The following is a 22,611-nucleotide window of genomic DNA, read 5'->3' as shown; positions in this document are numbered from 1 at the left end:
CTTTAACTGATCCTTGGAAGTTGCTTTTATTTCTATACCTACTGACAGGTTGTTAAGATCACAGTCAACTATGATTAAAAAGAGCCCTGAAGGACTGCAAGCTGGTAGAAGAACTCACCCATCCGAACTAACCTACGGTAGTGATACTTCCAGTCATCCTCCTTTTCATGCACCTAAATTTGCCTGAGAAGCAACAGAATACTGGAGCACACGAGTGATGAGCTCTGTTTTTATGTGCAATGCTTATCTTTACCTCACAGAGCTTCAAACACTTTTAACATATGAAGAAAATCAAGCAAAAATAAGCTGCATGTAGTCCCACAGACACACAGTAAATCTGCCACGAAGAAATCATGACAGTATCATGTATTGACATGACAGTGACACATGACCAACACTTATCAATGTACATGACACAGCAGCATGTGACAGAATAAAGCATGTTTCCCAAAATGCTGTGCACAACTTTCCCTCCCTTAGTTACAAACATAAGATGCAATGGTAAACACTTCTCATGGATTACAGAAGAGCTACTGTCTGCTATGGTAAAACAAATGAAACAGAATCTACTGGCTTCCTATTCATTTCTGTGGATTAATTATTTGGCTGAGTAAACTTCAGAGCAAGCGTAAGTACACTGCAAATGAAAAAAAAAACAAGTACTTCAAAAGCCATAATGAAATTGAGACACAGTGTGAGGGAGAAGTGTCTATTAATATGCATTAAGACTGTTAAGGATTCTGTTGAAGAAGGCTGCTCAGCCATCATCATTTCCTTCCTGCTATTCTTACCTGCATTGCATACTCTTCAATTTCCTGTGCTCTGCTCAAATACCAATCAGTGACGAGATCTACTGAAAGGTCAGTAGTCCTGTACTTCAGTAACTCAGGTTGCATTTCGTACAGAAACTGGCCTTCATCTTGCAAAGTTGGTTCAATAACCATCCTTTAAAAAAAAAAAAAAGTGTACGTTTAAATATATATTTGCTCACCTACTTTTTTTTTTAACATCAATCTTTTTCCTAAAACGTCTGGAAAAAATGATACAATCAACCTATCATTACACAGTAAATTGATGAGACTCAAATGCCAATCACAGTGAGCGCTAGTTTTTGTCAGCAAAGGAACTACTAAGAGATTTTGAACAGGAGATAGATCATGAAAGAAATAATTCTCTCTACTGAACTAGTAAGAGCTTTCAAACATGTGATAGATCATGAAAGAAAATGCTCTCTACTTGAAGATCTGGGTTTGCACAACCTCTGTTTTCCATTTGTTCAGTCAGTCTCACTGAGAAAGCTGAAAACACAAGTTAGTGCACACAAAAATAGTAAGGGAGTCTTACTGGGTCAATTCCCACATTTCAAGAATTAGTAAATAAATTCTTTTTATTTTTGCTTTTATATATACTTACCTGCATTCTGGTTTTTCACACCAGTCTTCTTCACGATGTTTTTGCTCATTCCAAGGAAGAATTTTCAATGTCCCCTTCTTGTAGCTGGTATGACAGAAAAGAGAAGCCTGATGTAATTTTATGTCTTTTTAATTTGTTATGGCATTCAATTAATGGAATACAAAGCATACAAAAATATTTCTGTGAATTCATGATAAGCATGTCAGTCAATTACAGTATCAATTATTTAAGATTTATTAGTTCTTAGTGCAGCTTTACAAGTGTGGTTTTGCCTGTATGTTATCCATACAAATATAATACATATTCTACCTATACTATTAAAGATCCAATAAAAAAGATTAATAAATTTCTTTTCTTACTGACCATGCTTTAAAAAAAGGAAAAAACCCACTACATGCTTTCAGAATTTTTACCATTTCACACTAAGTATTCTGACTTCATATGCTGTCACAGAAGACTGAAATGAGTAAAAACCTATGATCTTCACAGCTTGAAAAAAGAAGACAAAACAAACTGTTCAAATCTTAGCACAAATCCTCATACTGAAACAACACCTGCCCTGCTGTGCTGATCTTCTCAATTAAGTTTAATGTGGATTTCTGACTACAAACCTCTACAGTGAAACATCCTCTAATTACTGAGGTTGAAAAAAAAAAACCCTGTTTAATTTAAGATGCAGATTAAGAATATAATGGATTATTATTGGAATGATTAGTTATGGCTTGGTGTAGAAGGCTAGCTGTTTAGGCAGCATAAAACACTAGAAAACCGTGTCAAGCTATGCAGAACATAAACTAATGGGGAAGAGAAAAACTTTATAGGTTCTGGCACTTGTAGAAATAAGAATCAAACCATGTACAAACTAGAGACATTAGAGTTGCAGCATACCAGAAAAATAAGCTATTTTAAATTTAATTCATTTTCTCCTGACCCTGAAAATAAACAGCAATGGTAACCCTACACAGACAATCCCTATTTATAAACTAACAACTGACACTATCTTCTCATCCCTTGAAGAGCAGCATTGTAACTCAGTAGTTTAAAAATAAACACAACTCCAACCAACAAATCAATTTCACAATATAGTAAGAGTCAAAAAAATAAGCTAAAAATCAGTAACTACATCTCATTTAGCAACAGCCATCAAACTCACTGAACAAAACAAGGCATGCTCATGAACTGCCCTGCCCCATACACATATACATCTCACCCAGAGGACTGGTCACTCTTTTTTCCCTTCTCTGTGCATTAGCAAATAACACCTCATGCTTTATCATTGTAATTCCAAACCTCCAAATTATATATGCTGTAGTAATCCAACAATAAAAAGGTAGAGGCAGATTTGCAGGTTATAGAAGTCAAACAAATGGAGAGGTGAGGATGGAAAACTGTTAATTCCTGTGTCAGAGCGATAGCAACACCTGCTTTCAATTCCTGTTCACCTGAACAAAACACTCTATGGCTCTCTTTATAATTACACACCATACAGCAACATCATTAAAAATAATTCATAAAGAAAACTCCAAACTAATATTTGTGGTATAAACACCAGGAATAAAGCCACTTTCTTATTTTTGAAAGATTCATCATCAGCCCATACATTTTGAGGATTAGGGGTGCTGTAGTTGTTTAAATCTTAAATAATGTAATTTACCAATAATTTAATGTTTAAAACTGACTTCATAAACTAAATTAATATAGTCACATTTCAAATGTCATACATGCGAACGTTATTATGGAAGGCCCAGTTTTTAGTGAAAAGGTTCTCTTTAGCAGCTGAAATGTCAAACACCAGAAAAGCCAAAGTGTAATGCTGCCTTCCAAATTATAAAATCAAGACAGTACAAGTAGGACTTTATATTTCAATTGATAATGCTCTCCTTTCCTGTGTTCTATTTAACAGAAAAGAAAGCAGAACAAACTTTGTCTAAGAGAATTTCATCTCTTAGCAAATTTTTCCCATTCTTCTCCCAGTAGGCTTAAGAAGGTATTTCAAGGCGGGATTGATCGGTTGGTTGTTTTGTTTGGGGGAGCAGGGGGTGTGAAGGTTGGAAAAAGACTGGGGGTAAAATTAAAGAAAAGTGGGAAGTTATAGACAGAGCTGTAACAGCATGGAAATTATAGGGGAAAATGCAGTTGCTCCTCCCTGCATGGAATAAGGTCAGTGATTTCCCCCACACAATACATGCTAAGGGGGACTAAATGAAAGGTGGAGCAGAGTAGAGACACCATGGTCAGGCTCTGCTAAAATCCTTGCAGAGAAGGGAACTCAGCAGCCCTTTTTAGCTGTAAGTCACAGAGCAGCTAAAACCCAAAGGCAATAAAGGAAGATGCCTTGCCATTGAATCATCAACCATGGCAAAAACACCCTCCTTGGACTGGTGCATATTCCCATCCCAATGTTACATTGGATACTACACCAATGTTCCCTGCCTCCAAGGTACCTCCAACCCTCACTCAATAGGTATGAAAGTATATACTTTTATACTATTTCTTCACTTAAATGTAGAAAAAGTATAAAAGTTAAGAATAGGGAAAAGTCAGGGAAGACTCCGTGGTAACTTCCGGGATCAGCTGACAGGCTAAACCTGTCCTCTCCCACACAGGGATGTCCACTGGGTAAGAACCATGTTCCATGCACACTGAATGAGTATCTCGAGCTAACTTTGGTTAGGGAGTAGAGCTTGTTATATTATATAGTATATATTGCTTTGAATACATTTTTGCAGTCAGATACTATCACCAGCAATCCTTGAACCTTACCCTGTCACAATTTGATTAATAAAGAGTGTTATACCATAAACTGTTAGTGTGAGCCCTTCAAGGGGGCTGGCAGTCACTGGCAGCAGGGAACACACTTGAATAAAGGTGTGGAGACCCAGGAGCAGTCTCTGTTTGGCCTAGAACTGCCCTCTGACCCAGCACCACTCCGTGAAGAGTCCCCATGATGGGACACTGCTCTGGCACAAGGGTCTCAGACTAATCAAACGCAAAGGGTTTGAGGAAACCTGTTTTCATATGACAGGGGGCTTGTTTGGTTTTTGGTTGGTTGGTTGAGTTTGGAGGTTTTTTGTTGGTGTTATTCTTTTGGGAGGAGTTAGGTGGGGTTTTTTTAATATTAACACATATTCTTAATGGGAAAAAAAGGAGCTTTTATACAGCAAAGGACAGACAAGGGTTTCATTTCAGAATCTGTTTCAAATGTCTGCAGAACTGTAGCAGAACTACTATGAGAGAATAACATTAAGAGAAGGTTTTCAGGTAACAACTCCAATTTCATATTACAGATAGCTTTTTCCTCCAACATTAGCTCACATACTAATGTCTTAACTATTATTCTGTCTCCAAAATTTGTAACGCACTTTGTTAAAATTATTTGATGTAGTCAAGTCCTACAGGCCCATACTGTGAGATTATTTCTTTATTAGTAAAACAGTAAAGTAACAATTGCTTTTTTATAAATTACAGTGGCAAGAAGATACTCAGTTGTTGCAAGGGCCAGCTGGCAGAGGAAACTAAAAGCAGCTTGAGGGCCTAAGCAGTTTCAGAAGCTTAAGAATCACAAAGCAAAGAACTTGTACCAGATCCTGCTATTCGAATCCTTAGTCTCATTCCTTCCCACAGCTCCACTAAGAACAGCCCAAAGAGTACCAGGGAACTGATAAACCATGGTCAGACCCTCTCAGTCAGTTTCTCTCACTCATCTCTTGGCTGAGTCTCCATCCCTGGAAGGTATTTCCATGGAGAAGACCTGGAGATGTGGCACTTAAGGACATGGTTCAGAGGCGAACTTGGCAGTTTGAAGTTGGACTTTATCTTAAGGGTCTTTTCCAACATAAACTATTCTGTTATTCTAGTAAAGAGAACACAAACTGTGCCCCTACCCCTCTCTTTCAAAATCTGGCTTTTGCAAGAGTCTCTGATGCATTTACCTGACAGTGGAGCAATAGGGGAGACACATGATTAAGTAAATGATTACAGCAAGACCTGTTAAGAAAATCGCAGCACATGTCACTTATTTTATTTCCTCTGAAAGCAAATTCTTGTTCCCAGTAGTCACCAGGACTTTTCATCATTCTCTTAAGTAAGAGCTTCCCTGAATGTATCTTCCTATATAATCTCAGAAGCCCAGAAGAAACTTTGGGGAAATTTTCTTTGTTTCGGGCGTTTGGTTGCTTTGGTTGTTACTGAGAAAAAGAAGTCATGCAAAATAGTAAGGAAAGAGGTACATACATTTAATGGATATTTAAACTTCAGCATTCTCCTCTTTAGACTAACAAATTATTAAATAAGAAAATTACTACAAATAAACAAATACAGATATCTGGAATGCAAATTTAAAACCACCCTTGCAAGAATGAGATCTGAATGACAAGGAACCAAGACATTTCAAAACGCACATAAATGATCCTAATGCTACTGTCCCTCAGTATGAGATGGGAAGAGAAACAAAAAAAGAAAAAAAGAAGTTAAAGAAAAATCTACTGGCCCAAGCCTGTACTGCCAAATACCACACTGAACACATTCTTCATAATTTTGCTGCCACATCCAGCATACTTGCCATAGATGTGGTGAAGTTACATCCAGGACATACAGTTCCAATTAAGAAGTAATTTCTTTACAGATTCAGCAGCACAAAAGGTTTACAATTAAAAGTTGGCAAAAATTGCATTCTCTTAGCTGACCTATGTATCAGTACAAATTACATGTTTCTAACCTCCAGTTACTCTTAACATAGTTGAGTTACTTTACTGACTCTGATCAACAATTATTAGAGACTAAAGAGCTTAATTTTTAGGCAAGCAAGCATTACCCACCCCAGCCTAAAGTCAACAGGTATTAGCAAGTGTTTCTTTCTGCAGACATGCAATCACCTATCCAGCCCATATCCCTAACTCTCTTCAGAAAATAATCTGCACTTCCTTCTTCCCATCTAAAAGGTGATACTTTTTTTCCTATCCCTATAACACAAACGCCACTTGGTTTGCCCCCGAATTCCAACTGCTTCAAGTATTTTTTTGAAGATACACTTTAAAATAGAATCCTTTCCAAATAGCAGAAGTCATGAATTACGTACAGACTGCATTAAAAATAATTTCTCTAGCATCTCATATTTATAGTGTCAACTGAAGCTGAAAGTTTACTACTTAAAAAAAGTAATGTTTAAGAAAGATCTCACTCAATTCAAGTTCTCAGGCTTTGCTCTCTGCGAAAGTTGCTTTCCTTCCCCCTTTCCCTGCAACTCCAAAATCCATCAAGTGATGATGCAATGTGCAACTCTGCCACTCCCTGCCTGTTTTCTCAACAGGGTACAATAAAAAAAAGCATAGAAGTACAGAGTCAAGCGATATGAGTGACTAGAGGCAAGAAGTGTATGACATCCATTTTCCAAATACCGAAGCAGATTGAAAGAATCCTAGAAGAAAGCACCAATATGCCAAGTCTGGTACCAAGTTGTTCATGTTATCATTTCACTTAAACAGGAAATGATATTTCACTGTTCTTACTTCCTACAACAGTGTAAGTACTGATGAGACTGGGCCTTGTTTACAATAAACAGCAGATACTGTTTTACACAATTCGTAGCTAAGCTGTTAACTACCTGCTGCATGGCATAGAAGATAAACCACCATGTACTTCGATTCAAAAACAAAATGAATTCCTGGAATAAAGTCTCGTGCAAGTTTACTACATCTAGAAAATATCTAGTTGAGAATATTTGAGCCATATATTATTGATGTATGTTATTTCTCACTTGAGAAACTTCAAGTAAATGTTCCAAGTGCACTTGCCTGTAGCGATTTTCCTCTCCTGAAAACTACTGTTGGCCATTTGCCTTCTGGCCAAATCTGCCAAGACCAATCTTATGTTTCAGCACAAGGTTTTGCAGAAGTGAAACCCACAGTTGTCCAGACACCTCAATTCCAGAAGTGCTAAAAGCATACTTCAAAAGTTTTTCATAAAAGCTTATTAACAGACCTGACTGCAAAATACTCAAGAAAAAAAGATTTTTCATTTCATGGGAAAGAATTGTCATGCAGTGCAATCTTGACTGCAAAATGTCTATCTTTTTTCCCTTCTCACAGCAGAAAAAGTTGGAGTTAAAATATTTTAAGTCAGGTGTATGGATAAGCCACGGAAAATACTTTTTAAAGTATTTTCTGCTCTGGCTCCATTTGCCATTTTAAAAGTATTCAGGCTCACCACTGGAATAAGTTGAGAGAGGAATTTTAGATTTTTAAATTCTCATCAAGAATCAAGCAGCACTCAGAAACCATCTCCTCTAAAAGCCTAAAGAAAACACCACTAAAAAAGATTCAGCTGCAAGATTTTTCATCCTAGCAGAAATCAGCATTTATGTTAAGTCAGTCTTAACAGGTAAGTTTCTTGGTGAGCCCAAAACACATACATACACAAAAAAACCCTAGCAGAACCCACAGCACTCAAGAGCTGACTCCTAACTCCATTCACTTTCTCAACAATGCTAATAAAATACATCATTCCCTCTTGCCCGCTAATGACTTTATCCAACTATCCTTACTATCTCTCCTCATTCTGAAGAGTTAATAAAAACTCTGTATTTGAAATTAAATATAAGAACTGGAATAAATCAGTCTTGATAGAAGCAAAGGCTGAGACATCCCTGTACCTAAGCCCTTTATAAAGGCAAAGATTAGAATGCTGAATTTATTCCAACATTTACCATGAGGCTTGTTCTTAACTGATACTTATGGTGCACATACTATTTTTTTCCCATCAGATTTCTAATGCTGGTAATTTCAGTGACTCATGCAGAAACAGAGAGCAACAAAACTCTAGAAAAGTTGTTAAAATGGAAGCAAGTCAGTTGAGAAAGACTTCAGGTGTCAAAATACCATTTCAGTCTGAAAATTCAAAAACATGCACACAGATGAGACAAAGAGATACAGACATGAACGCATACCTGTAAAGAGGCAGAGCTCCCATTTTTCTGCCATACTTTTGTTTACAACATCTGTACAGCAAATCCAGCTGAACGGGGGCACATCAGAACCTCGACACATGCCCTGCACACACAGCAGGGCTGAGCTGGTGAATTCAGCATGCACAGGCAGCCTGTTGTTTATGCAGTGTACACCATGCTACTGCATCCAGAGTTCACTCTCCTTGTGCTACACAGCTTGGCAGGTTTGTTCTTTGTAACTGAACTCCCACAGAGGTCAGAGACACGTGGAGGTTAAGTCTGCATTCCTATGCACTCAGAATTCCAGACACAGCGACAGATCACTGCAGTCACTAAGGCAGGTGTCTTTCTTTCCCAACTAAAAGAAACTATCAGATGTGCTATACTATAACTGTACACAAATATTAGCACGGCTTTGGGGTATTTCTTATTTTTTCCTGAGCCACTGCTTCTCCCCTACCCTTTACCCTTCTCTTTTCTTTTCAAGAGTAGAATAAATACGATTGGAATCCAGTAAACTGACTGATTATGGAGGTATTCAACTCTGTTTCTTCAAAAAGAGATGACTTTTCCTGTATTGCTCTTTTCACTCCATTGTTTATGTTGGTTTGCCAATTCTTTCCATTCTTTTCTTTGACAAAAGAGGTCCATGCTATTGTAGTTTCTGTATCCTACCAAATGCATTTATTCAAACCTGCAGAGTATTTTGATTATTTTTCTCTCCAAGGACAAGCTTTCAAAAGAGCAAGGTCTAAGTCAGTTTTAAGGTCAGGTTCCAATTCTCTACATTACCAATAGCAACCGTGTGGCTTTGCTTTTATTTTTTCCTTTTAAGCATTTCGTACAACAGGCCTGTCTCCAGGACCCCTCAAGTTGAAATTTCAGAGTATTTTTTCTTTAAATCTTTACCCTTGTAAACTCATCCACATTTGCTTAATTTGCAAAATGCAAATTACCCCAATACATTTATGAAACCGTATCTTTTTGGTGAAAGACACTGATGTTTTTAGAAGTAGGTTTGTGGAACTTTGGAAGTAGATTAATCTTTGATTGTCCTTTTTAATCATGTATCATGTCTGAAAAATAATCTTAGAAACACTAATTCCTCATTTGAAAGCTTGTGTGTTACATAAACAAAATAACTAAAATATTCTCTTTTAATTTAATTTAAAAATTCATTTGACCAAAGTCTGTATCTTCTCACAATGGCAATGGAGAAATCAATGCCACTTTCTGTTGCTCTGCAGTTCTTACATCTCTGAAGCAGTTTTGTTATGTCACAATTATTCCACAGCTGAGGATGAAATGTAAGAAATGCATCCCAGATATACGGTCTCAAACAGCTGTGATACGCATTGCATAGTTCATATTGCATGAAAACATTCTTTTCTTTCATTATAGTATCTGAATAGTGAGTAAGTAAATGCAACTACAGAACTGATTACATGTATTTTTAGGTTTCCAATTGTTCAATGTACTATATGACACAAAAGTGGTGGGCAGAGAGAGAAGTGCTTCATTTTCCAAGAATATACATAGGATGTGACAAATTTATCAAGACTGAAGTACAGCTGCTTCCTAAAACGGAGTGCCAAAAACATCATGCATTTTGGGAAAACTGATCTGCATAAACCAGTGGAAAAGGTATCCCACTGCTTTAGGGTGCCCCAGTTAACTAACCTTCAGAATCCCTGCTGTGCACGCTGCAATGACAGGTCTTTTGAAGCAGCTCTGCCACCAGAGGAGAAAGTTATAACTGATTTCATATAAACAAATCAAGCTATGTTTTAATGATGTGGTTAACCTCTAATAATATTTGGGGAGAGGGAAACTTTCTTCCCTCCTAAACAACCTAGAACGAATAATCTAAACATAATAAAAGTCAGCTAACACTACACAAGCACGGTTCAGAAGCTCACTGAGGGGTTTTTTTCTTCATGTATACAACTAAAATTGTGAGGCAATAGCCTATTTTGATTTTGTGAAAGGTATTTTAAAGACAAAGCTGAACTCCAAGTAAGATCAAAGCCGTCTGCCACCAAACAGAGAAATACTACTTCAGAACTGCACATTTATAAAGCATAATTAATGTTCCTGGAAGAAATTTTATTCTAAACTCTGTAAAAGAACAACAAATGGATGAGACAGTGGAGCAGTACACTTCATTAGAAGATTGGGCAAGGCAAGCCAAACTTCAGTTCAGGACTATGCAGGCAAAAGACACACATGGTAGATGAAGTCAGGGTAAGTCAAGCATTAACTAGTCAGAAATACAAAGGAAATCCTGTCAACGTTCTGTGGATAAACAGCACAGCCACAGTTCAGCTCACATGCTATAGGAAGTTATGTGAAGGCTGCTACTGGCCTGTCTGAAACCTTCTCCGTGCCAAACACACTCAGCTCTCTCAGCTGAATGACAGCTCAGCTCCAGCACGGCAGGCTCTGTTCAACTTCCCTCCTTCCTCCCTGACAGTTCATGTTCTCCACAGCTCCCTCAAGGCTTCAAGTTCTCATTCTCATCTTCTCATGACCAACATCTATGGTACTTTTGCCAGCTCACTGTCTGCAGCAGCCTTCTGGCTACAATAAGCTGTTCCTGTTACCACAAAATCCCACATAAGCAGTTTGCAGATGACTCTTTCTTCCTCCAAACCACTGCTTTATTTTTGACATGGACAAGAACCTTTCCTGCTCCTACCAGAAGTCAATCCAGACAAGAACATGAGTGTCATCATCTGATGGATGACTAGTTTATCCTTCCCTCAAAAATTAATTTTTCTACTTCATAGAAGGTTAGATCTGCCTTTTTTTTTTACTACCAAATACATCCTTGAAATAGTATTAACTACATTGCTCCCTCTACCTCTGAACTCTTTTTTTTCTTCCTGTTAGTGCAAAGAAAAAAGACATGCACATACAATTTAGGCCCTTATAATTTTCACTGTAGCACTATACAAATGAATGCAAGCAAATTCAAAAAAAGAACTGACCATGTGATTAATTCTTTTAACATGAACACCTCTGAATTATACTACAAACAAAAGCAGTTCAGCTTCACAAGAAAAAAAAGTAATATGAAAAAGAGGGGGCTATATATTAGACAATTCTGCAGACGTTCAGTCATCAAACCTATTTACATGCACATTATTAGGAATGGAAGAGATGAAACTCTAAGAGCTTTACTGAGACTGCAGTGCCACAGGCAGTAACTAAAAACCTAGTTGAGGAGAAGACATCATTATGAAAAGGCAAAGCTAACTGCTTTTGAAATTTTAGTAGTACTTATTCATAGATGCAAGTCAACTACATGGAAATTATCAGGTTTTAAAGCCTTCACTAAGTTTTTAGGAGATACTTCCATTCCCATCCTAGTTCATCAGGCAAATGGAGTTCATCCACAACCCTCCAGTAAGAATTCACTTTATGTCACAACTGAACACCAGTATTTGAGAAAGTTAAGAAGCAAAAAAACAGCAACATATAAAAAGTTGCTATCTTAGGGGGAAGATTTTTCCTACAGCATAATGTGCAATATAGCAGACTTATGGCTGCTGAGGGAACCATACATTTGAAGTTCCAGACTTCTGTGAGTTGAAAATGTGAGCAGTAATGTTACAATACAGCAGTTAAGCCTAGAATAAAGGGTAAGAAACTGAAAAGGAAAAATACTCTGGTTATGTATTTGTAACGGTGGTAAAACATTATTTTCCTAGATCACATCTAAAAACCTGAGGGCAACAGTCTTAACTATAGATTAAGAACACTAGCTATAGCTATTAAAACAGAGATTAAAAAGAGCTATCATCTCATCTCCTTTGAATACCTAAACTTTTACCACCTTCATTCTAGTTGTCGCAACAGATGTAGTCTGTGCATCTGATGGATCTTTGAGAAGGAGCATGAACCCAAGAAGAGACAGCAGAGACAAAGGAGCTATCATTATAAAAGAAGCTGAGAAATAATATGAAAAGAAGTAGGAAAACATTACAATCCCAATTCTGCAAAAACACATTACTTAGTAATGTCAATCTATCACAATACCAATTTGAAGCCAAGAGGCATTTACAGCCACCAATGTCTTAGTATTTCAGATTCCTCCTCAACTCAGGGAGCTGTTGAGCTCACTTAAATCAGTCTTTTGCAAGAGTCTGATGAATACATAAATTTCCTGCTTAGACAGAAAACTCCTGAACTGTTCTGAGTAACCCCTAAAGATGCTAAACTATAAAATATGTGCCAAAAATGAGAAACAAAAGGATATCTACCATTTGAGACTTTTTTACAAGCAGATACAGGGGAAATATATATATATATATATATATTTCCTAATAATCTGTCACAGAAGGAAAAAAAAAAGTCTTCTACTTTTTTTCTCCATTAATTATGCCAGTTCTTCCTTGACCGACAAGACCTCAAGTTTTTGTGACACTGGCCTTTAAATGCCATCCTAATGTAAATGACAGGTGCAAGTAAGAGACAAACACCTGCTTTATGCCTACAGAATGCACTAACCAAAGGAGCCGCTCTTTCAGTAGGTACTGAGAATTTACTATTTGCAGCTGAACTGGAGGATGCAGGTGAAAGAAAATGGCAGTTATAACACAACCTTTACAAAAACATTTCCTACAGGTTAGGAAATTCTTCATATATGAAGAATTTATGCACTATATGCATACATGCACTTGTACGTGCATTCATGTTGGTGGGGGTGCACAGCAAGCAACTGTTTCAGCACTCTTACCCTGGCTGTAGAAGGAGGTGCCTATTTACCCACCTCACCTGCTCCATGCACAAACAAGGCAGCACCTGCTATACAACCTCATGGTTTTCCTCTGCCAGATTCCCCTAGAGACAGATGAACTAAGTGAGCATAGAGCAATGTAGTGAATTCCTAGAGGGATGAGTGTCACCTCACAGAGCTGCAGCTGGGAATCAACCCCCTTATTGTTTGAAGTGTGCAACGTACACAGTCACAATATGGTAAATTCAAACAGTACTTCATCCTACACACACAGAGCCATATAGGAAGATGTAGAAGACACCTCCACCGTAATAGTTTCTGATCAGCAGGGGGTCTGAGCTGCAGAAGACTGAGCAACAAAGGCATCAACAAGCCATGAACAAGGTGTTCATTAAGCAAGGCCACTGGAAAAGGCTGCACTCTTAAATGGGCAATGCCATCAGCTGAGCTGTGTCACTGGTCTCATCACATGCACCACAGCAACCAAATACCCTATTGATATCTCCTGGTACAAACATTGTGACCAAGAATTTTCAGAAAAAACAAGGATCTAAAAGAAATTACAAGAGAGCAGCCTTTTTTGCAACTAAAGTAAAAAAAAAAAAAAAAAAAAAAAACACCTTCTAACCCTCTACAGGATACACCCTATTTCGTAACTGCAACGGTGTGAAATTTCAAAAGGAAAACCAGACAAAATCAGATTCCTGATTCAGAATCTATTTGCCTAAAGTCAAAGTTCATCAACACAAATTGATTCACTCTCACTGCCTGTCCTGAGACCCTTGTAATTACAAGCTACAGAAGCTAAAGGGACTGTGTGGTAATGCTGCAACATTTCTTCTACCAATAAAAATATTGGGGTTTATATCTTTGTAATGCTTTTCTTTTGTTCAGAAGTGTATTAATTACAGTCAGTGCTTACAACTTTTTAGTGTTCTGTGGGAATGAATAAATTGTATAATAACCTTGCTCAATCAGTTAATTTACAGCAAATTATGCCTACATACTGTCCTCTAATAAGAAGACTAAATAGCACACTCATTTAAACTACATTTCATAACAATGACAACATATCTACAGAATGTCAGTAATTTTATCCATACTAATAAACTCTTTAAAAAACGAATGCTAGAGCTAAAAGGAAAATAAACTCACAAAAAATGACAAAGAACTTCAATTCTCTTTGATTCATGTGAAACAAGAACTGCCAGAAGCTGAAGCTGTTTGAACTGGGGGGGGGGGGGGGAAGAGGAGACCAATCCCCCCATTTCATAAAAAATATTCATAAAATAGGAAGAAAATTCTACCTTGTACAACTTACATCTATATAATTAGTATATTATTCTCATTAATAGACATTGTCATCAGTACATATTTAATTTAACTGCATTAATAAAATATTGGTTTAGGGAGTATATGTAGCAATATTATGTGAGCAATCAGTTTTGTAACAGAGAAAGTTTTAGAAAAAGGTCATATCAAATATACAACATATTTTTATGTTTTTGTAAGTACATGGGATTTGTGTATATAGGGTTTTTGTAGCTGTCCAAAGACAGAAACTTCAAAAGACACACACAGAGTAGTGTCTATTATGCAGTCTGAGGGAAAAAAAGCGTGAACCTCACATACCTGATTGTAGCACTGGAAAGTTCTGCTATGAGAATAAAGTTTCAAAATATATACTATAACTTTTCAGTAGCAGACAAAACTAAGTTCTTACCCCATAACTCACATCTTTACTACTAGATCACTAGCGAAATGTTTTATTTTAGCTGTCATTTTCCCTCTTGGCACATAAGTCAGTTTTGTAAACAAACCAAACAATAAAATTAAAAAAATGAAAAAAAAAACAAAAAAACAAAAAAAACCCAACAAAACAAAACCAAGAACAAATAACCCTTCAGAAAGATAAGGAGCCTCTTTATTACCAACAACAGATCATAGCCACATTTAAGATGACCATTCTTTCTAATGTCCCACATTATAAACCTTATCAAAAGAGAAAGATTGGAATACATTTTACCAATTTTATAAATACTGCAATAATTTCTCTTCATGGTCCTAACTGTTACCTTAAAGAAAAGGATAAAACAAGTGTTTTCACACTTAATCACTAAATGTGTCCCTAATACTACCAACAGTCAAAAAGGGAAGCATGAAATAAAGACTGTTCTTTCTCTTCAGAGAGGACAAAACTGTAAGTATTATAAGTTAGGAAAAGTGTCAGGGGAATAACTTAATGAATTGAAAACCCCTATTCTAAATTGAAAATTGCCCAAATGAGACTGGCAAAACCTTGAAGTGAAAAGCTTAACTATAATGATGGAAGACTACAAAAAAAAAATTCTATTAGCTCCTCCAAAAACTTTCCCTCTGAAGTAAGGCTTCAAAGTCCTATTACAAAATATTAAAAAATGAAATCTGTCCGTCTCTTTACAAGCACCGAACAATATGCTTCAAAACTAATTTCACAATTGAAGTGTCTGAAAGAAATACTCCAGAAGCAAAAAATTCTTCTAATTAATATACAGAACATAATTATGATGTTGAAGGAAGACTATCTTACAAAAATTTAGTTGGTATTTACAGCAAACTAACTTTTTATGCTGAAATGAAACAGCAGGAAAGTCTGTATTAAGCTTTTCCTAATTCTACCTTACCAAGTCAAGCAAGAATCAGTATCAAAAAGATTAATGATTCTGAAGTTATTGACAGCTTAAGTGTTAAATTACTTCACAAAATAAGTCCAGAAAAATGTATTAGCTTCCAGGGACCTAAACACTTGTAGTAGTCATTTCCTAACACTGCATGTTACCACAAACCAGTTAAAGACCTGTATTACACACGTGAAAATCTGGGCAGTTTCAGGTCAGAAAAGTCCATGTTCCCTCTTAGATATGCAAAGAGCCTCTAAATTCCCTGCTTTCCTGTTAATGACCAAAAAGATTCCACAAATGGCACAAAATAAAGCAGAAAATGATGACTGGTCAAGTCAAGTCCCATACAGACAAAGCTGCTCTCGATTCCAGACAATAACTAACAGCAGACTGGCATACATGGAAACCAATTTATGCATTAATCAAAAAATCATCTCTCTTTGAGTTAGTATCTATTGATGCATCCTTACCAAGCTTCAGGTAACAGCAAAGCATACTCATGTGGTGAAGTAGTCTCTGGAAAATTGGACAGAATTGCCTGTCTGTGTGGAAGTAAAGCTGATCCATGGAAAGTGAACAAAATTTCCAGGGCTCTGACATTGCTTTCCTAAAGAACAGAACAGTAAGTTCTTAAGAGCTTAAGACTGATTTAGACTAAAAATGAGCAAGAAAGCTTCGGTCATACAACAAAGAGTTCATTTTAAATTTTCTTTAGCAACAAAGAAGGTCAGGGTCACAGCATTTATTTATTTAAAATCAAACAAAGACACCCCCTCTTAAATTTCCACTGAGATTCAACCAAGTTCAAAGGGAGGTGGAAAAAGCACTTAAGTGCAAACAGCAATACCAAAACACCACTGCATTCTAGCAACATAAATATTAATACCCGAGCATAAGTTCTTGCTGAAAGTACAATATTCTGATTTCTGAACTTCTTAAAGAATTCTCCATCATAATGCTGCTCAGCTGCATGAGGCCCTCCAAGGATTTCCTTGGAAAAAAAAAAAAAAGAGAGACTGCTTTTTATGCAAGATTTACAAAAGCATCAAAAAGTCTACACATCGTTTTATCCTAGGATGAGTAAGTATGAGATATATGCTCAAAAGTATGCTGGATTTTTTGTTTCAGTATGAAAAAAACAGATGCACTTTTGGTTGATAAGCTAAGACAATTTTCTGCCTTATTTTAGTTAATGTTTAAACATCATTAGTTACAGAGATGTGGTAAAAGCCATAATGGGAGTGTGTGCATTGCCAGCTGCAAATTTAAAACCTAAAAACTTAGTAAAATACAGTTTGGCATTCCAAAAACTTTCACTTTGGTAAGCTCATGGAAGAAAAAGATTTGTTTGAGAACCTGCATAGAACTTGGCAATTCGACTGACAGGGAAATCACAGTAATCCTGCCTGTACTCTACATCCCACGTCGTTACATAACTCAATTTGCTGCAGGCACAGGATATTCAAAGCAGACTTTTGCCCAACTGCACCTCTCAAGACTAGAAGCTAGCCTTTTGAAACAGTGAAGCAGGAAAAACACAGCCACTTGAACAGAAGACATCTTACTTTTCTCCAGTGACAGACTGTAGCCATTCAAGAAGACTATAAACCTTAATACCACAATAAATAACAAAAAAAGATATGATGATGTGATACAAAAGTTGCAGGAATACCTGTGGTGTGAGAACTCAGAAGAACTCACCTCATAGGTCTCAAGGCGATCAAGGTAAGTTAACAGCTTCAGCCTGCTACGGCAGAGCTCCTTCTGTTCCAGTGTCAGCCTGTGTTCGGAACAGGAATTTTCATGTTTGCCATTAATATTTTATGGCACATGCATATGAAGACAAAGGTTACACATTTTAATGACTTTGTGCACTGGGATATATCAAGCAATTAAGTAAACCGAAAACTTTGACACAATATAATGCCAACTAAAATTTAAACCACTTTTCTATTAGGAATAATAGATATGAGAGTAATTATGTTCTTGCAACTGTGTAGCTAATTATAAATCTACAATTCTGAATAAAACATGGCCTAACATTTCATTTACTTTGAAAAGTTTACTGATAATAGCAGTTCTTGATGCTTCTTGGCCTCTTTTTCCTTTCTAGTATCCATTTCTTCATCTGGTGATAAAAAGTCTTCATAGAGAATGTCAGTGTCCACCTCTCCCGGTAAGATGAATCTGGAAGACAAAACGAACAGCCTAAGCAATGAAGATAAAAAACAAAGGTGAACTAATTTTTGAAGAGACATCTTAAAACAGCTTTTCGTCTATGTTTTGACAAAAATTCTACACACTTATAGAAAAATACTGAGTTTTTGTGTTGTAAACAAGCAGGGCCTCATCCCAAGCCAACAAGAGACATCAATTCTTATTTCCACTCCCTCCCTAAAACAAACCAAAACCAAACTTGATAACAGTTTCTAGATTCCACAGCTAGAAGCAGGATAGGCAGCAGCTCTACAGCACACAATGGTAACAGATGACTGCACAAAGAAAGAACAGCCTCTTTCTACCACCAGGAACTGAACACTGAGGAAAATTGTCTCTACTGAGTCTTGCTTCTGCTTGATCAATATAATTAAGACATATAACAAAACACATTTATAGGGTTAGTTACAGCTTCCAGAAACAGCAAGAGAAACAGATTCTCATAGTAAAATAGTAAATAATAAATTTCCTCTGATAAAGAAATTACAGGGCATATATTTACAATGAACACTGTATTTTATATACATACAGAAGTAAAATGTATAGGGACTTTGTGGACATCTACTGAGTCAAAGCATGACCTTTCTTTATATCCTGCAAAAGTTTCTTAATATTTTCACTGCTGGTTGATAAGAAAAAAATTTTACCAAATTACTAGCAAATACTTTATACACCATTTTTAAAAAGAAAACAAACAAAAAAAAAAATACTCTTCCCAAACCTGCCACCATCTTCTCCTTTTCCTATGGCCACAAGAGCCTCCAAGTCTGTGCCTTTCAAGCCATACTGAAGCAGCTTCTTAGCAGCATCTGCATTTTCTGGAACTCTTTCCAAGCACTCATGAAGAACCCATGCACGTTTCTTGATTTTGCTCTGTCCAAGAACAAGAGCACAGACACAATGTTACATGGTCCAATCCAAAGCAATGGAATCAGAGATAATGTTAAAGTCTCCTCATGTATTTCTTCCACTTAAGAAAATGTCGAGTTCTTCTGATGACTGACAATACAAAGCAACAAAACAGATGAGAATGCAATAAACACAATTCCCTCAGAGTATATGTGGCAGAAAAGGGCACAGAAATACCAAATGATTTAGCAGAACTTCTACAACAACTGAAACAGAAGTCATTATTTGTACTTTCTAATTAATATTGCTAAATAAAATATGATGGTTTAGGGGTAAAACACAGTTTTTATAAACCAAGTGTATGTATTCCACAATAGCACTAGAGTCATTTTCAATACCATCTTCTTCACATGTCAGTAGGATTCTGAGACAGAAAAGCCACCAGAATCACAAAATGTATTTGCCTTATCTGCTGATCTTTGGTTGACATTACAGATCACATACAGAATGGCTAAATTCTGACATTCAATCAGTATCTGACTTGAAAAAAAAAACCAGATTATATTTTGCTTGATCTCTTTAGCCTATACCAACATACCTACACTACTACACATACACTAAAATACCTATATACCTATACTACTAATACTATACCATACCTACTATACTAATACTAAACTAGATACTACTATACAATACTAATACTATACCTATACTAATACTTTACCACAACCATGAGGTTGTACAACTTCGACACCACTTGTCTGATGAGTTAGAAGTCTTACTTCCAAGCCAAAAAAAACCCCATGTTGAATTCTACTGAAAAGCTCAGTTACAGTTACCAGAGTTCACAGCAATTTTGTAACTCAAACTTTGCTATATAGCTATGGATACCAACTTCACCTTCCCAATTTCTTTTCTAAAATAATTGGAAGTTTAAACACTTGATATGTCCAATTCTTATTCTTCATTTCCCAGGCAATAATCTACTGCTGCATGTGGGGGAAGAGATTACACACAGAAAGTGTGTTGTTACTAACAGATGTTAGAAGATATTCCAAAACAAAGACTTTCATCAACTGCCAAGGTTTCTCGATCAGGCCTTCAGTTAAATTGATCTCTTACACATGGTATGAAATGGAATCTGTGGGTCAATTCTTCAAATTGCCACCAATTTACACTGCATAAATTAGAACACAATTGAGAATTCTATTTCTGTAAAGATAACACAGTCATTCTGATAAGAAAGCCTAAAAAAAAAAAAAAAAAAAAAATCACAAAACACAGACATACCAAATAGTCTTGAATTGAAGCGACACTAACAGCTGACTTCCTCCACTGTCTTTGGTACACAAGATCAGAATCAAGGCCATATGTTTGAGCCAAAGACAAAGCTTCCCCATACTCTTCATTATCAATCTAAAAAGCAAACACATAAAAATAAAAGTCATCTGATTTCCACATTAAACAAACAATTGTTAATTCTATGCGTTGAAAGAAGTAGTGGGATAATTACTGATGCATAAGCAGGTAGGGAAGAGACTGGTTCAAGATACAGGTGATTAAGACTCACATCTGATGACCACATCCAGAAAACCAGAGATTTTCTCCTCAAATAAACGGAAGATGTTATTTAGGTAATATCATATTAGTTATACATTATATTTAGTCTGACATCAGCATTCCCTGGGAACTGTAACACTTACAGAGTGGGCTAGTTTACCATCAGAACAACTGGAATGGCCTAGACAAAGAAGTCTGTCCAAGAGCCCTAAAAGCAAAGCAGTATCTGTTTGGTGAGAATTGAGTCACAGGCCTCATTTGTACATATATCTGAAAAAACATGCAAAACATTCACATCAGACTGTAAGTTAACCCACTCCTGGGCCAACAACAAGTTAAACTGATATCATTCAATATATTTGCCAAGTCTTTCACTATGTGCAAACACGAGTGTATGTCCAAGTATAGCCAAGTCAATGATGCAGTGTCCCCCATTGAAGTCATCATCTCATTTCAGTTATTATAATGCTAGTTTTAAGCAAGGATCCCTTTGATTAGGTGACACAGCACACTGTCAGTTAAGAGACTCTCAGAAATATGTGCCTAAATCCTTTTGTTAACACAGCAAGAATGAAAAGAAAAATAAAGAGCTCTTTCTAAATAAAGCTGATTAACAGAGATGTGACCTCTCCTTCCAGACTTACTTTTCTCTGGTACAGTTCCTCTGGAGTTGTGGATCTCAAGCTGACAAGGCGGAAATTCTTTGTAATAGTACGTGGTCGTTTCCGTGGAGGAGCAAATCGTTCCATTTCTGTCACAAAGTACAGGCCTTGCTTTAGGTAGCTGAAGTATCTGTCCTTAGCAGAAGTTTCATCATCCGAGTCAGAGTCATCTTCTCCCTCATCTTCATCACCAGGCCTACTCTCCACGCGCAGTCTTTTTGGAACAAGTTTTATCTCACACTGCACAGAAAACGTGAACAGGAAACATCCACCTAGTACACCTAAACTAGTTTGGTAAGAACTGAGTACTCCCCTTCTCCTTTAAAATCTTTATTTCCCAGTTTGCTTAACCTGTTCAACAAACCCTGACTGCATCTGTCTCCTTGATCTGAGGCTTCATCCCTCACCTACCAAAGTGAAGGCTTCATAGTAACCTGCCATTACACTAAACCTCCTGCACCAGCCCAGACAGGGCAGAACAGTGGAGACATCTTCCCACACTTTTCTACAGCTTACTGCAGCGTACAGGAGTGTTTTCAACTCTCAGCTATTCAAAGCAAGGTTTTCTGTTTAATGCAATCTCAGACTACATCCTTAGGCTGTAGTATGCCAGTCACAGGCTGTATATATTATTTGCGGAATAATACAACTTTCCAAAAACATACACACAAGCTTTGGTTTGTACTGAAATTTTCTAATTCTAATATTAAACTTTTGATTAAGATGTTTAAGACCTATTTCAATATAAGCTTTAGAAAAGAGTAATTTTCTCAGTTTTAAAGAAAATTACTGATTAACTTTATTATATTCTACTCCCTTCGGGAATCCTACTAAAAATAAATAAAAAATATATCTCTTACATAGCTCTGCGTTAATTGTGTTCCTCATATCTAATTGAAATGTGTTCACTCTCTCTGATTTCCAAGTGAAAGAGGTTGCAGTGTTCTTCAGATGCACTAACATACAAGGCAAGGTTACTGTCAACAAAAATTCTTTTCTGTTCCAAGTCTCTTCTCATTGAGACTCAACCTTCCAGGAGTTTTGCTTCTACTCCCCCAAATTATTTATGGTTTTATCAAGTTTATCCTAGAACAGTTAAGCTGCAGCAAGTTCAGAATTTCTCTGCAACACCTATCTACGAATAGGAATCACTTTTCCTGTTAGTAATAACATCTTCTATTTTAACACCCACCCCATCTTAGGATCACATACAAAAAAGCAAATTGTTGTACCATATTCCAAAAGGATAATGTGCTTGTGCACATTCCTCACCTCCAGACTTAGAAATCCTCCATCATGAGCCGAAGTGACCTGAGGAGAACTCTCAAACCATTCACAGGCCTTTCCCAGCAAGTTTCTTAATGTCTTGACTGAAGACACAGTCAATGCACCAGAGCAGCGAGCAAGGATGACAGAATTATCTGCCCACCAATTTACATCTATCAATGGGTAATAGGATTCTTTATCTAAAATAAGAATGCACCATATAAAGAAAGATAACATTAAACCTCAGGTAAGAACAGAAGAGACTTCCATTATGAAGAAATATGGTCTAATTGAACA

The 22,611-nt window shown here is 36.7% G+C and overlaps 1 protein-coding gene across 3 annotated transcripts in view; it reads right to left on the bottom strand.

Annotated features, from left to right (window-relative positions):
• Window positions 1-22,611, bottom strand: part of NBAS (NBAS subunit of NRZ tethering complex) — a 167,339-nt gene that overhangs the window by 120,672 nt on the left and 24,056 nt on the right. For all 3 annotated transcript variants that reach the window (XM_042032953.1, XM_042032954.1, XM_042032955.1), the window contains exons 14-23: window positions 22,321-22,514; window positions 21,031-21,288; window positions 20,117-20,242; window positions 18,696-18,847; window positions 17,810-17,944; window positions 17,459-17,537; window positions 16,644-16,748; window positions 16,228-16,364; window positions 1,414-1,497; window positions 792-945 (exon numbers count right to left, since the gene is read on the bottom strand). In XM_042032953.1, the coding sequence (XP_041888887.1) occupies window positions 792-945; window positions 1,414-1,497; window positions 16,228-16,364; window positions 16,644-16,748; window positions 17,459-17,537; window positions 17,810-17,944; window positions 18,696-18,847; window positions 20,117-20,242; window positions 21,031-21,288; window positions 22,321-22,514 (1,424 nt within the window). The remainder of the gene's footprint in view (window positions 1-791; window positions 946-1,413; window positions 1,498-16,227; window positions 16,365-16,643; window positions 16,749-17,458; window positions 17,538-17,809; window positions 17,945-18,695; window positions 18,848-20,116; window positions 20,243-21,030; window positions 21,289-22,320; window positions 22,515-22,611) is intronic.

Source organism: Corvus kubaryi, unplaced genomic scaffold (genome assembly GCF_017639235.1).
Source record: "Corvus kubaryi isolate FWS band 111438036 unplaced genomic scaffold, C.kubaryi_AGA036_p1.0 37354, whole genome shotgun sequence".
Lineage (NCBI taxonomy): Eukaryota > Metazoa > Chordata > Aves > Passeriformes > Corvidae > Corvus > Corvus kubaryi.
The sequence above is the reverse complement of the archived record's forward strand: the minus strand, read 5'-3'. Positions and strand labels throughout refer to the sequence as shown.